The 15,950-nt window shown below is 32.0% G+C and overlaps 1 protein-coding gene across 2 annotated transcripts in view; it reads left to right on the top strand.

The window, feature by feature from the left end:
• The window catches only part of LOC148175873 (mannosyl-oligosaccharide alpha-1,2-mannosidase IA-like), a 57,045-nt gene extending 44,090 nt beyond the window's left edge, over positions 1 to 12,955 (top strand). For both annotated transcript variants that reach the window (XM_088034193.1, XM_088034194.1), the window contains exons 2-6: positions 713 to 931; positions 6,354 to 6,533; positions 7,011 to 7,224; positions 11,445 to 12,070; positions 12,122 to 12,955. In XM_088034193.1, coding sequence (XP_087890319.1) covers positions 713 to 931; positions 6,354 to 6,533; positions 7,011 to 7,224; positions 11,445 to 12,070; positions 12,122 to 12,244 — 1,362 coding nt within the window. In that variant the 3' untranslated portion in view covers positions 12,245 to 12,955. The remainder of the gene's footprint in view (positions 1 to 712; positions 932 to 6,353; positions 6,534 to 7,010; positions 7,225 to 11,444; positions 12,071 to 12,121) is intronic.
• The last annotated feature ends 2,995 nt before the right edge of the window (positions 12,956 to 15,950 follow it).

Below are 15,950 nucleotides of genomic sequence, written 5' to 3'. Positions count from 1 at the left end.
TTTCATTCTTTAGAAGCTTAATTTTATTATTCGAAGGATTCAATTTTTAATTTTAATTTTTAAATTTTTGTAGCTTATTGATCAACTTGATTTTCTTAAATTGCTTAAAGCATGTTTTGGAAAAATTTTGATCGAATCTTTAGTCAGTAGCTTTTTTGAAAATCTTTGTTTTGTATTTTAGCATTTTTTTAAATTCCCTGAAAGTTATTTTTAAAAGTGTTATTTTGAATGACTTGAAGGACTTTGTTATTTTTTCGCATGCAAAGGACTGAATTTCCAGCCGTTCCAAATTAATTTAGCCGGTGACACCTCGCTTCTAATAAAATATTCCCTCATTAGCATTACACGAATACCTCTAACGCTTCCTCCTCATATTAACATCTCTCTCTTCTAATTACTTACCGCTTTCAGCCTGCACAACTGGCGACAGAATTTTATTAGCACTAATCTAAATTTTATTGCGGACGTAACTACTTAACTCTTAAAAAACGATATTTCTGTCGATAATGCGATTATTACCGTGCCTCTTTTTTCCACGTTTTATGCGTGAAAATATTTCACCGATCACGCGATAAATTTCCACCAAGAACATAAATCATAAACCAGGTAAAATTCGCCCAGGTGCGCTAATTTACAGCTTCATTACGACGATTTGATCGGTTTTACCGCCCAAGGGCGAAAATAACAAGTCTAACTCTCAATGTTTTTACAGATGATGAAACACGCTTGGGACAACTACGTCCGCTACGCATGGGGGAAAAACGAGCTGAAGCCCATCAGCAAAAGAGGCCACAGTGCGAGCATTTTCGGGAGTTTACCTCTAGCTGCGACTATCATGGACGGATTGGACACCCTGTATATCATGGGCATGAAGGACGAGTTCAAACAGGCGAGGGATTGGGTGGCCAACGAGCTGGATTTGAACACGATGGTGAGTATTGACCATTATTGATCCGGCGCCTCCACCATTTTTACTATGGGAAAAATTATTCTGGTTGTGCGTCCTACGCGATTTTATATAAATATTGTGCTCCCACGTAATTTCAGGGGTCGAACGATAAAACCGAAAATCAGTTATAATAAATTTAAGGGTTAAATTGTAGAAAATTAATCTCAGTTGGATACGGCGGCCGGCGATTTACACGATCCGTATTAAAACGTGTTGTAGGAGGTAGAGGCAAGTCGAGGAGTTTAATTGAAAAGGGAAAAAATAGAAGGAGTGGCGCGGTCGGGAAAAAACACAGAGTAGGCGAGGATTAGTGGAAACGAGTTTAAAGTGTTTAGTTCAGAAGCAGATTGCATAATTTCGCTGTGAGAGCTATTTTTAGACGCGAGTTGTGAAGATGTTTTTCTTGAAATTTCGATAATGCAATCGCAGGGGTTTTTTTGAGTGTTAACTTGCATGTTTGCGGAGGGATGCACCTGTACATGTCGAATTTAGACGTTTGGATTTAATTAACAGCGAGGAATCAGCAGTTTTTGGGGAAACCGCAGAATGAAGCAGACATGCAACTGCCGCGATTTCGTGTCGAGATAATAATTAATAACTCGTATCAGAAATATAGAGGGCAGGACATGCGATGAGTTGGGGTTTTGTAAAACGGGCTAGATCGTTTGATATTATTGTTTATTATCGATTTATTGAAGCTTTTTGGTTTTTTATTTTTTTTTCTACTTCCAAATACAATTCAAGTTTCTAGATTTTGACACTTTTTTGTATCTTTCTGTAGATTGTTTAGAACTGTTTCTGGAACTCGGGATTTTTTTGAACTATTTATTAGATCCGATCCTGAAGAATTATTTGCCAGATTGTTTGGAAGATTCTTTGGCGAAGCTTAAAATTGTAGATTTTTGTCAGAATTTTTTTGGGCACTTTTTTAAGATCTTGCCAATTTTAGATTGAACTTGAAAATATATTTTTTTTAAATTTGAGTTTTCCGCTCTACAATTTTGCAATTTAGTAGAGATATAAACGACTGAAAAGCTGTAGCTCAAAAATTGTCAATGTTACGATTTTTTTCAAAGAATGATGGCAATTTTTGTTTGGTCTTGAAAACGAAATTTTCTAAAATTTAAGTCTTTCGATCTACAATTTTGCAATTTGGTAGACTAAATAAACAAATCAAAAATAGTAACTCTTCCAAATATCGTAGCTGTAGCTCGAACATTTTCAAAACTACGATTTTTTTAAAATATTGAGAATGTTGGCTTGGTCTTGAAAATGGAAATTTCTAAAATTTGGCTCTTCAATTTTGCAATTTGGTATTGATAATAAACAATTCAAAAATAGTAACTCCTCTAAATTTGGTAGCTGTAATACTAAAATTGTCAGAAATACGATTATTTTCAAAAATTGCTGGTTTTTGCTTGGTTTTGTAGACGAAAATTTCTAAAATTTGAGTCTTTCGCTCTACAATTTTACAATTTAATAGAGTAAATAAACGCCTTAAAAATAGTAACTTCTCTAACTATGATAGCTGTAGCTCAAAAATTATCAAAACAACGAATTTTTTCAAAAAATATTGGGAATTTTAGTTTGGTATTGGAAATGAAAATTTCTAAAATTTGAGCCTTTTGCTCTACAATTTTACAATTTGGTGGACTAAATAAACGACTCAAAAGTAGTAACTCCTCCTAATTTCGTAGCTGTAGCTCAAAAATTATCAAAACTACGAATTTTTTCAAAAAATATTGGGAAGTCTGGCTTGGTTTTGGAAATGAAAAATTCTAAAATTTGAGTTTTTCGCTCTACAATTTTGCAATTTGGTAGTGATAATGAGCAATTCAAGAATAGTAACTCGTCTAAATTTCGTTTCTGTAATATAAAAATTGTCAAAGATACGATTTTTTTCAAAAAATTGGCTGTTTTTGCTTGGTTTTGTTGATGAAAGTTTCTAAAATTTGAGTCTTTCACTCTACAATTTTGCAATTTGGTAGACTAAATAAACAAATCAAAAATAGTAATTCTTCCAAATATCGTAGCTGTAGCTCGAACATTTTCAAAACTACGATTTTTTTTAAATATTGAGAATGTTGGCTTGGTCTTGAAAATGGAAATTTTTAAAATTTGGCTCTTCAATTTTGCAATTTGGTAGTGATAATAAACAATTCAAAAATAGTAACTCCTCTAAATTTGGTAGCTGTAATACTAAAATTGTCAAAAATACGATTATTTTCAAAAATTGCTGGTTTTTGCTTGGTTTTGTAGACGAAAATTTCTAAAATTTGAGTCTTTCGCTCTACAATTTTACAATTTAATAGAGTAAATAAACGCCTTAAAAATAGTAACTTCTCTAACTATGATAGCTGTAGCTCAAAAATTATCAAAATAACGAATTTTTTCAAAAAATATTGGGAATTTTAGTTTGGTCTTGGAAATGAAAATTTCTAAAATTTGAGCCTTTTGCTCTACAATTTTACAATTTGGTTGACTAAATAAACGACTCAAAAGTAGTAACTCCTCCTAATTTCGTAGCTGTAGCTCAAAAATTATCAAAACTACGAATTTTTTCAAAAAATATTGGAAAGTTTGGTTTGGTTTTGGAAATGAAAAATTCTAACATTTGAGTCTTTCGCTCTACAATTTTGCAATTTGGTAGTGATAATGAGCAATTCAAGAATAGTAACTCTTCTAAATTTCGTTTCTGTAATATAAAAATTGTCTAAGATACGATTTTTTTCAAAAAATTGGCTGTTTTTGCTTGGTTTTGTTGATGAAAGTTTCTAAAATTTGAGTCTTTCACTCTACAATTTTGCAATCTGATAGGGACAATAAGCAATTCAAGAATAATAACAATAACTCTTTCAAATTTCATAGCTGTAATACAAAAATTGTCAAGGATACAACTTTTTCAAAAAAATTGTCTGGTTTTGCTTGTTTTTTTTTGACGAAAATTTCTAAAATTTGAATCTTTCGCTCTATAATTTTACAATTTGGTAGAGTAAACAAACTACTCAGAATAGTAACTTTTCCAAATTTCGTAGCTGCAACTCAAAAATTATCAAAACGACGAATTTTTTAAAAAAATATTGGCATTTTTAGCTTGTCTTGGAAATGGAAATTCCTAAAATTGTGTTTCCCTCTGCAAGTCTTCAATTTGGTCGAGTTAATGAACGACTCTAAAATAATAACTCTTTCAAATTTCGTAGCTGTAGCAAAAGAATTATCAAAGTTACGATTTTTTTTAAAGAAATATTGGCAATTTTTGCCTGATCTTGAAGACAAAATTTTCTAAAATTTGAGTCTTTCGCTCTACAATTTTGCAATTTGGTAGTGATAATGAGCAATTCAAGAATAGTAACTCTTCTAAATTTCGTTTCTGTAATATAAAAATTGTCTAAGATACGATTTTTTTCAAAAAATTGGCTGTTTTTGCTTGGTTTTGTTGATGAAAGTTTCTAAAATTTGAGTCTTTCACTCTACAATTTTGCAATCTGATAGGGACAATAAGCAATTCAAGAATAATAACAATAACTCTTTCAAATTTCATAGCTGTAATACAAAAATTGTCAAGGATACAACTTTTTCAAAAAAATTGTCTGGTTTTGCTTGTTTTTTTTTTTGATGAAAATTTCTAAAATTTGAATCTTTCGCTATAATTTTACAATTTGGTAGAGTAAATAAACTACTCAAAAATAGTAACTTTTCCAAATTTCGTAGCTGCAACTCAAAAATTATCAAAACTACGAATTTTTTAAAAAAATATTGGCATTTTTAGCTTGTCTTGGAAATGGAAATTCCTAAAATTGTATTTCCCTCTGCAAGTCTTCAATTTGGTCGAGTTAATGAACGACTCTAAAATAATAACTCTTTCAAATTTCGTAGCTGTAGCAAAAGAATTATCAAAGTTACGATTTTTTTTAAAGAAATATTGGCAATTTTTGCCTGATCTTGAAGACAAAATTTTCTAAAATTTGAGTCTTTCGCTATACAATTATGCAATTTGGTCGAGATAATAAACGACTCAATTTCGTAGCTGTAGCACAAAAATAATCAAAGTTACGTTTGTTTTTTTTTCAAAAAATGTTGGCAATTTTTGCTTGATCTTGAAGACAAAATTTTCTAAAATTTGACTCATTCGCTCTACAATTTTGCAATTTGGTCGACTTTAAACGACTCAAAAGTAGTTTCGAATTTCGTAGCCTAGCACAAAAATGATCAAAGTTACGAATTTTTTTCAAAGAATGTTTGGCAATTCTTGCTTGATCTTGAGAATAAAAATTTCTAAAATTTGATTTTTTTGCTCTACAATTTTGCAATTTAGTAGAATTAATAAACGACTGAAAAGTGGTATCTCCTTCAAATTTCGTAGCTGTAGCCCTTAAATTATAAAAGTTACGAATTTTTTGACAAATTGTTGCTAGTTTTTGTTTGGCTTGAAAATGAAAATTTCTAAAATTTGGGGCTTTTGTTTTACAATTTGGTAGAGTTAATAAACGACTCAAAATTAGTATCTTTACCAAATTTCGTAGCTGTAATTAATAACAATATATTGTCGTTTTCGTAAAAAAAATGGCGCAAAAAGTGACTCATATGCGAATTTTAATAACGGATTTTAAAGATCCACCCTTTGATGGTTCTAAAATGGAGAAAAGGAGTGCATCGGATTAAAACTGCAAAAAACTAATCACTTCATTGGCTCGCATTCTCCTTATAAAAGCAGTTTTTATAACAAAAAATCGCCAATTTTCTGCGTAACATTTTATTGGCTAGATCCGTCCGGACCTCCTTTACTGGTTGAATTTCCAAGCGACGAATCTTTTCATTGGCTTTTATTACCTTAAAAATACTACATACATAAATACGTTCAATTTATGCAGAATTCTTCCCGAAGACGCTCATTAAAATTTCGAGCAAAAATTGGTCATAAAAGCACACGCAATTTGAACGAAATCCGGTCTGTATGAACACAGTTCTAATCTTTTTTTCCAGCCATTGTGCTCCTAAAAGTTTCCCGCTCCGCTTGTCCAACCACATTTAGACTTTGTATTTTTTCTTCTTTTCGGACTTTATAGAAGAGCCGGTTCTAATTAAAGTCGGAAGAGATTTATGCATCGATTGAGGTCGAAACGGGATTGAATGCGAACTTTGTCGAGTTTGTAACATTCACGAACGAGTGGCTTATGACAAGATTAAAATCGCCGCGTTTGTAAATGTTTACCGAAACGAACAAGTGAAGTTGGCAGACATGTTTCATTTCGCAACGTCCGTAATTGGGTTAATTGTACTTCCCGGTTTTTAATGAAGTTTCAACGAGCTATTAACCTAATGAATTGCCGGAGTTTTATTACCATTAGAAAATGCAGCGCCTGGAGGATTCCCGTCGCTTTAACAGGTTCTTTTTCTCTTCCAGACGTCCGACGTGTCGGTCTTTGAAGTGAACATCAGGTTCGTGGGTGGACTGTTGGCCTGCTATGCCCTCACCGGAGACGTCATGTTCCGGGACAAAGCTCAGCAAATCGCCGACAAACTATTGCCGGCATTCCAAACGCAGACTGGCATCCCGCACGCCTTGGTCAACCTGAAAACGGGAGTAAGTATTGTTATTCCAGAAACTAAATATTTGCATCCCGTGGGATAGATTTCGAACTAACTCCGCGTCTTTTGTTCGCCGAAGTTCGTGCTCGGGAAACCCACAAGCGAATTTACCTGTTTACCATCCGCTTACACAGTTATAATTACTGTTATTACAGGTGTTACAGTGTAAATGAAATTAAAACAAAGACGTACAGGAAGTCGTCGTTTTGTTGTGGTTGTTTTAATCCGCTATTGATTAGTCGGACATCTGTGGACTCCCTGAAGAAGTGGACGCCGACTTCCACGCAATTACCATAATAATAAGTCCGTTGAACGGTGAAGAAACTGAAAAATAAGCGCTTTCAGGAAGTTGACCGGATTAACGGTTAGAATATTCGAATAATAAGCGGTATTCGCTTTAGATTTCTAAGACGTTTCGTTCTACTGCACCCGCATCGAAAATTGCATATTTTAACACTGTCGTTCTTTTCAGGCGAGCAAGAATTTCGCGTGGGCAAGCGGCGGCTCTAGCATTTTATCCGAATTTGGAACGCTCCATTTGGAATTCGCTTATTTGAGCGATATCACCGGACAAGCTATATATAGGAATAAAGTGGATCATATCAGGCAATTTCTGCAAAGTCTGGAGAAGCCGAATGGACTTTATCCCAACTATTTGAATCCGAAGACCGGGAAATGGGGACAACGTAAGTTTTAGAGAGTTTTTTCTTTTGGGGAGAAATTAGAGTTCGGGTTTCTGGATCCTGTGATTTTGCAGGGGTTTATTCCACAGGATCGTGCAGCTCCAGGATTTCCAGGATGCTCCAAGTTTGTTTGGGATACTCTGGAATTTTATATTTTTGAAAATTTTCGAGATTTTTTGGATGTTTTCCGGAATTCTTCAGTATCTTATGGATTTTTTTTTGGAGTGCAGGTTTCGGATCTTTAGAGATTTTTTAGAATTTGGCAGGATTCTTCAGGATTCTCTAGATTTTTTTTAAGATTTCGGAGTAAATTTTCCGGTCCGTTCTAGGAAATTTGTGAAAATTTTGCATGAAGATGTGCTAAATCTAAAAAAATTAAGGATCTCTGGGACTTTTTGGGATTGCATAATTTTTTGGGTTTTTTCGGAAACTTTGAAAACTGCTGATTCTCTAAAAATTTTAAATAAACTAGATTTTTTTTTAATTTTATGTGTTCCATAAATTGCTCGAATTTTTTAAATGTATTCTTTAAATTACCTATTGATTTTTTAGACCATTTAGTTTCAATTTAAATTCTAGGCTCTCTGAAAACTTTAGACTCTAGAGATTTGGCAAAGTTAATAAACGACTCAAAAGTAGTATATTTCTTAAATTTCGTAGCTGTAGCACAAAAATTATCAAAGATACGAATTTTTTTTAAAAATGTTGCCAGTTTTAGTTTGGTCTTTTAGATGAAAATTTATGAAATTTAAGTTTTTTGCTCTAAAATTTTGCAATTAAGTAGAGTTAATAAACGACTCTTAAGTAGTGTTTTCCTGAAATTTCGTAGCTGTGGCACATAAATGATCAAAGTTACGAATTTTTTCACAAAATGTTGTCAATTTTTGCTTGATTTTAAAGACAAAATTTTCTAAAATTTGTTTTTTTTGCTCTATAATTTTGCAATTTTCTAGAGTTAATAATCGACTAAAAAATAGTAACTTCCCTAAATTTCGTAGCTGTAGCACAAAAATTATCAAAGTTACGAATTTTTTCAAAAAAATTTGGCAATTCTTACTTGGCCTTTTAGATGAACATTTCTAAAATTTGACTCTTTTTGTCTACAATTTTGCAATTTGATAGAGTTAATAAACGACTCACAAATAGTATCTTCCCCAAATTTCGTAGGTGTATAACAAAAATTATCAAAGTTATACGAATTTTTTCAAAAAATGTCAATTTTTGCTTGATTTTGAAAACGAAATTTTCTAAAATTTGGGTTTTTTGCTCTATAATTTTGCAATTTTCTAGAGTTAATAATCGACTAAAAAATAGTAACTTCCCTAAATTTCGTAGCTGTAGCACAAAAATTATCAAAGTTACGAATTTTTTCAAAAAAATTTGGCAATTCTTACTTGGCCTTTTAGGTGAACATTTCTAAAATTTGACTCTTTTTGTCTACAATTTTGCAATTTGATAGAGTTAATAAACGACTCACAAATAGTATCTTCCCCAAATTTCGTAGGTGTGGCACAAAAATTATCAAAGTTATACGATTTTTTTCAAAAAATGTCAATTTTTGCTTGATTTTGAAAACGAAATTTTCTAAAATTTGGATTTTTTGCTCTATAATTTTGCAATTTTCTAGAGTTAATAATCGACTAAAAAATAGTAACTTCCCTAAATTTCGTAGCTGTAGCACAAAAATTATCAAAGTTACGAATTTTTTCAAAAAAATTTGGCAATTCTTACTTGGCCTTTTAGATGAACATTTCTAAAATTTGACTCTTTTTGTCTACAATTTTGCAATTTGATAGAGTTAATAAACGACTCACAAATAGTATCTTCCCCAAATTTCGTAGGTGTATAACAAAAATTATCAAAGTTATACGAATTTTTTCAAAAAATGTCAATTTTTGCTTGATTTTGAAAACGAAATTTTCTAAAATTTGGGTTTTTTGCTCTATAATTTTGCAATTTTCTAGAGTTAATAATCGACTAAAAAATAGTAACTTCCCTAAATTTCGTAGCTGTAGCACCAAAATTATCAAAGTTACGAATTTTTTCAAAAAAATTTGGCAATTCTTACTTGGCCTTTTAGATGAACATTTCTAAAATTTGACTCTTTTTGTCTACAATTTTGCAATTTGATAGAGTTAATAAACGACTCACAAATAGTATCTTCCCCAAATTTCGTAGGTGTGGCACAAAAATTATCAAAGTTATACGATTTTTTTTAAAAAATGTCAATTTTTGCTTGATTTTGAAAACGAAATTTTCTAAAATTTGGATTTTTTGCTCTATAATTTTGCAATTTTCTAGAGTTAATAATCGACTAAAAAATAGTAACTTCCCTAAATTTCGTAGCTGTAGCACAAAAATTATCAAAGTTACGAATTTTTTCAAAAAAATTTGGCAATTCTTACTTGGCCTTTTAGGTGAACATTTCTAAAATTTGACTCTTTTTGTCTACAATTTTGCAATTTGATAGAGTTAATAAACGACTCACAAATAGTATCTTCCCCAAATTTCGTAGGTGTGGCACAAAAATTATCAAAGTTATACGAATTTTTTCAAAAAAATTTGGCAATTCTTACTTGGCCTTTTAGGTGAACATTTCTAAAGTTTGACTCTTTTTGTCTACAATTTTGCAATTTGATGGAGTTAATAAACGACTCACAAATAGTATCTTCCCCAAATTTCGTAGGTGTGGCACAAAAATTATCAAAGTTATACGAATTTTTTCAAAAAAATTTGGCAATTCTTACTTGGCCTTTTAGGTGAACATTTCTAAAGTTTGACTCTTTTTGTCTACAATTTTGCAATTTGATGGAGTTAATAAACGACTCAAAAATAGTATCTTCCCCAAATTTCGTAGCTGTATAACAAAAATTATCAAACTTACGATTTTTTTCAAAGAAATGTTGACAGTTTATGCTTTATCTTGAAGAGTAAATTTTCTAAAATCTGAGTATTCCGCTCTACAATTTTGCAATTTAGTAGAGACAATAAACGACTTAAAAATAGTAACTCCTCCAAATTTCGTAGCTGTAGCACAAAAATTATCAAAGATACGTTTTTTTTCAAAAAGTGTTGGCAATTTCTTAGATTTTCTAGATACTATAGATTCTCTAGATTTCCTGGGAATTCTAAAATACCTACAGATTTTATAGACATTCTAGATTCCTTCTAGACATTAAGATTCTATCTAGATTTTCTAGATTTTTTTTATCATTAAGTTTTAGTCTGAATTCTAGACTCTCTAGACGTTTAGACTCTAGAGATTTCCTGTGGATTCTCTAAACCTTCTAAATTACCTTAGAATCCCTCTGGAGTTTTAAAATTATCTAAATTCTTCAAATGTCCGCACTGTAATCTCTAGGTTGTCTAGGTTCTCTATAAATTGCTCAAATTCTTTGCAAAGTTTCTCAAAACTCTTTAGATTCTTCAGAATTTTCTGGGAATTTTTACTACTCTAAAATCTTTCTGAAACTGTAATTTATTGAGTTCCTACAGGATTTACCAGGGCAAGTTTTCCATATTCTTAGGATTTTCAATAATTTTTGAGGATTCTGCGTGATTGTCTAAACTTCTGAATATTCTCTGGAAATTTTCGAAATTGTCTGGCATTCTCTAGGATTTTCTAGGAGTTTTATTAAGATCCCCTCGAATACCTCAAATTCTCAGATAATTTTTGTTGATTCAAATTTTTTAAAGATTTCCCAGAATTTTCTGAAATATTACGAGATTCTCTAGGACTTTCTTAAGAGTCTTAAGACCTCCGAAATAAGTTGACAATTTTTAGGACTTTAAAATTTTTCTTAAGGATGAATTTTTGAAAATATTGGAGATTTTTATGTTCTCTTTCGTTTTCCAGCATCAAAACGATAATCGCTTGTAAAAATCAGTTGGAAAATTTTTTTGAAACTAGTGTATCGAAAAGTTGATATTTGACTCTAGATCGTCCTAAACTAGTTAAATTTAGGCGCCATTTTTGATAAAAGGACACTACTTTATAGAGAATTGTTGGAGGAATTAGAGCTGTTTCTATTTTTCTCTCCAATTTTCCAAGATATTGAAGCCAAAGTTGAACATTTTTGTAGTTTTTAGATTTTTTAAGTACTTCAGAATTTTCTGTTGCGAGATTTTCTAGGACCTCCTAGGAGTTTTTAAGCCCCCCGGATAAGAATTTATTTAATTAATTTTTGCGCAAATCGGAATTTAACAGAACATTTTTTTTCCAGACCACATGTCCATGGGCGCCCTGGGCGACAGCTTCTTCGAATACCTCCTAAAAGCCTGGCTGCAATCCAACAAGGAAGACAACGAAGCCCGCCAGATGTTCGACGACGCAATGCAAGCCGTCCTCCAACACATGCTCTTCACCTCACCCGGAGGCCTTACCTACTTCGCCGAGCTAAAATTCGACCGTCCCGAACACAAAATGGACCATCTCGGCTGCTTCTCCGGCGGCCTCCTCGGCCTCGGCTCGAAAACCCTCAAAAACGACATGTCCGATCGTTACTTGGACGTCGCGAAGAAGATTACCAACACCTGTCACGAATCCTACGATCGAAGTCAGACGAAACTTGGACCGGAAGCGTTCAGATTCACGGAGGGCGCTGAAGCGAGAGCTTTGAAGAATTCCGAGAAGTACTACATTCTCAGGCCGGAAGTTATAGAGTCGTACTTTTATATGTGGAGGTTGACGAAGGATCAGAAGTACCGGGATTGGGGGTGGGAGGCGGTGCAAGCCTTGGAGAAACATTGTCGGGTTCCTGGGGGCTACACGGGGTTGAAGAATGTCTACTCGGACGACCCTCAGAAGGACGACGTGCAGCAGAGTTTCTTCCTTGCAGAGACGCTTAAAGTAAGTCGGTTTGATGTGATTTAAGACAGTTTTACTAAATTTTTTTTGTAGTATTTGTACCTGTTATTCTCGGACGACAGCTTGATCTCTTTCGATAATTGGGTGTTCAACACCGAAGGCCACCCGCTCCCCATCAAAGGCTCCAACCCTTATTACAGAGAAGCGTCAGTGTAAAGAAAGAAAGACAGTTTTAGATGATTTTTCCGACTGATAGACTTGATTATTTTAAAGTTACTTACTTTATAGATATATTGGTGATTTGGCTAGTGTGAGTGTGCTTGTGACTGAAATAGAGGGAGCATTGTAACTAATCTACACTGTTCAACTCTGAAATTGTACATAGTTCTATTAGGAGAAATACGCGCGTTTATACTCGTTGCTGCCTAATTAAAAACAATCAAATTCTGTAGGTTAGTCCAACGTTTTTGTTTTGTTTAGTGAAGCTAAATGAACAATTTATGACTACTGAGTAGTCACCGTCAGTAACTTATTAAACTAAATCATTTAGCTGAACTAAGTGATATAACTGAAGCAGCTCTATAAACAGTTTTTAGTTAAGTTCATCTAGATGCCAAATTTGTCTGTAATTAAGCAGCAACCTGTATATACATAGGTCAATTGTATAAACTTTGATTTGTACATTTTTATAAATAATTTTAATATCTTTGTTAAGTAACTGTTTACGCAGTTCCTATCATAGAGTAACGTACAGTGGGGCAATGGTATTTATTACTTATGTTTTTGTACATGGTATTGTTATGTTTTTCGTTTTATCTTACTCTTTCTTTTAAATTATTGTATATTAAATCTAACTAAATCAAAGTGTTCGTATAAAAATTGATCATGTGATAGAACAAATTATTGTAATTAAAATTCCATCATCAAGTCGTCTCTTTTTTTTCCATAAGTTGGTAGCACTGATTTGGTCCCCGACAATTTGTTCGTCACCAATTCGTGCTCACTGCAATTTGCCCCCAGTTTAATTCGTTCCGGTGCGATCTTCGATAATAATTGAAGAATGTGATTTGTATAATTCTATTTAAAATTGATCTAGCTACAAGGTGTTTATAAATGTTTCTATCATCAAGGGTGGCTATGAAATGTCAAAAAAATTTGCCGCTCATTACAAATGCGGGTTTCGATTTTTCAACTGACATTTGCAGTTAACCTCAAACATAGAGCAAAGTAAATTTTGAGAAATAAACTGTTCTAGTTGTGGTTTAAAACCTGAAAATTAGAAACTTGGACACAAAACTGTAACTGAAACGTCGTTGACGTAAGTAACATTATAAATTATTTTCAAGACACTTATATTCACTATGAAAACAAAGCGGCAAAGTAGTGCCTGACAGAAATTTCAGAGCCACCTTTGATGCTGGAAATATTTATAAACACCTTGTATATACTAAGAAAATTCGTTTTATTACAATTAAAAAAATCAAATATAATAAAATTGTCACTCGTAAATAAAAACATAGAAGACAGAAAAATAAAAATTAAGTCGCATTACAAATTAATAAGAATCTGACGAAGAATTAAATAATAATAATCATTATTATTGTTTGAAAAAAATTCTAAATCATTTTCAGTGATTAATTGATAGTGAATAATTCATAACTGCTCGCTGCGCTCGCCTTGACAACACATAAAACTTAAAATCAACTGTTTTTAATAAAATTTATGCAAAGAGAGGACTAATTTAAAATTTTGACATGCCTAGCTCGCTGCGCTCGCCTCCCGATATTCTATTTTTATGAAGAAATAAACAAATCTTAATTTTAAAAACGAACATGCCAACATAACACCTAAAATCAACCGTTTTTGTAACAAAATTTATTCAAGAATGTGCGAGTTTTTCAAAATTCTGACTTGGCTAGCTCGCTGCGCTCGCCTCAACATTCATTTGACGAATAAGACAAATTTTAAATTCGAAAACGGGCAAGACAACATATAACTTAAAATCAACTGTTTTTGTAAAAAAACTTCTGCAAAGATGAGCGAATAATTCATGACTAGCTCGCTGCGCTCGCCCCGATATTTTTTAACCCTGACCGTGTCCGCCAGAGTAAAAAATTACTTTAAATGATCGCATTACTTTCCTGCAATATTAATAAAATAAATTGTAGAAATTTTTACTTTCAGAATACACAAAAAGTTTTTAAAAGTTTTAATTTACACCTTAAATTAAATTAATTAATTAGTTTTGGACGTATAATAATGGAATTTAGAGGTGTTGCTAGTCGTAGTTTGGTCATTAAGAGTACCAAATTTCAAAATTCTAGTGCAATGCCACTAAATTTTAGAAATTTTTACATTAAAGTGAATAATTTTTTTTATGTTTTTTTAGACCTCTAACTCTAGTTTTACAGCTAGAACAATGAAATTTTTGGAAGTTACTTTTCATGATGTGATTGCCAAGCACAAATAGTTTTAAAATTATAGAGCAACATTGCCGAATTTCAGAAAGTTTTATTTTAAACCGAACATTTTTTCTAATTTTTCAATTTGGATTTCTTATGTTAGTAATTTTAGCACTAGATCAATAAAATTTGGACAAATTATTACTCATGTGAAGATTGTTAATCGCAGAAAATTTCGAATTTATAGAGCAACAATGTCAAATTTTTAAAATTTTTTAAATCCACAAAAAATTTTTATTTAAACTTTTAATTCTAGAATTTTTGGCTGTAGAGAAATGTATTTTGAAAGTGTTACCAGTCATGGTTCAATTATTTAAAAAACAAATTTTAAAATTCTAGTGCAATGGCATCAAATTTTAGAAATTTTCATTTTAAAACAAACAATTTTTTTTCGATTTTTTTTGGATTTCAAACTAGTAGTTTTAGCACCAGAACAATAAAATTCGGGAAAATTATCACCAATGAAAAGATTATTAAGTGTAAAATTATTAAAATTTATAGAGCAACAATGTCAAATTTTAAAAATGTTTATTTACTCTCAGAAGAACACCCAAAAAGTTTTCAAAATTTTACATTTAGACCTCTAATTCTAGTAGTTTTGTTCGTAAAGCAATGGAATTTGAAAGTGTTACCAGTTATAGTCTAATCATTAAAAGAACCAAATTTCAATATTCTAGTACAATTGCGTCAAATTTTAGAAATTTTTTCGTCAGTGTATCGAAAAATTTCATTTTTTTTAAATTTAGACCTCTAACTCTAGAAGTTTTAGAGCCATAACAATGGAAATTTAGGAATTTACTATTTATGATGTAATTGGTAAACTCAAAAATAATTTCAAAATTATAGGGCAACGTTGTCAAATTCTAGAAATTTTTACTTTTAAAATTTACAATTTTTTTAAAATTTTACATTTAGACCTCTAATTCTACTAGTTGTAGCCATAAAGCAATGGAATTTCGAAGTGTTACTAGTCATGGTTTTGTCATTAAAAGTACCAAATTTCAACAACAGATGTTGCCACTCCCTATGCAAATTTATAAATTACGAAAAACGGATTACATTTTTATTGAGGCTCTTATTATTATTAATACTGCGCATGAAAACAAAGCTTTTAGGGACAAATTTGCAGGGGATGAAAGTGTTTGGGGACAAATTGCCGGGGACGAACTGTCCGCCAATCGTTCCAGTCCTACCAACTGCCCCACATCTGGAAATAAAAATTTCGTAATCGCTAACTAGGTAAGTACCCCTTTATTTTTAGCCCCCAGATGGACGTGTTTATTTATTTCCAGCGTGTTATTTCAATTTTTTAATGCAAACACTTGAAGATAATTAATAAAACAGCAGCCAGAACCTCCCAATAATGGCCACTTGACCGCCTAAAAAATAATTACAACAACAGCCGTGACGAATTTCGTTTATTTCTGTGTTCAAACTTTGGTCACGCGCCAGATGCAACT

Source organism: Gnatocerus cornutus, chromosome 4, assembly GCF_029298725.1.
Source record: "Gnatocerus cornutus isolate USDA-ARS CGAHR chromosome 4, icGnaCorn1.1, whole genome shotgun sequence".
Taxonomy (NCBI): domain Eukaryota; kingdom Metazoa; phylum Arthropoda; class Insecta; order Coleoptera; family Tenebrionidae; genus Gnatocerus; species Gnatocerus cornutus.
The sequence above is the reverse complement of the archived record's forward strand: the minus strand, read 5'-3'. Positions and strand labels throughout refer to the sequence as shown.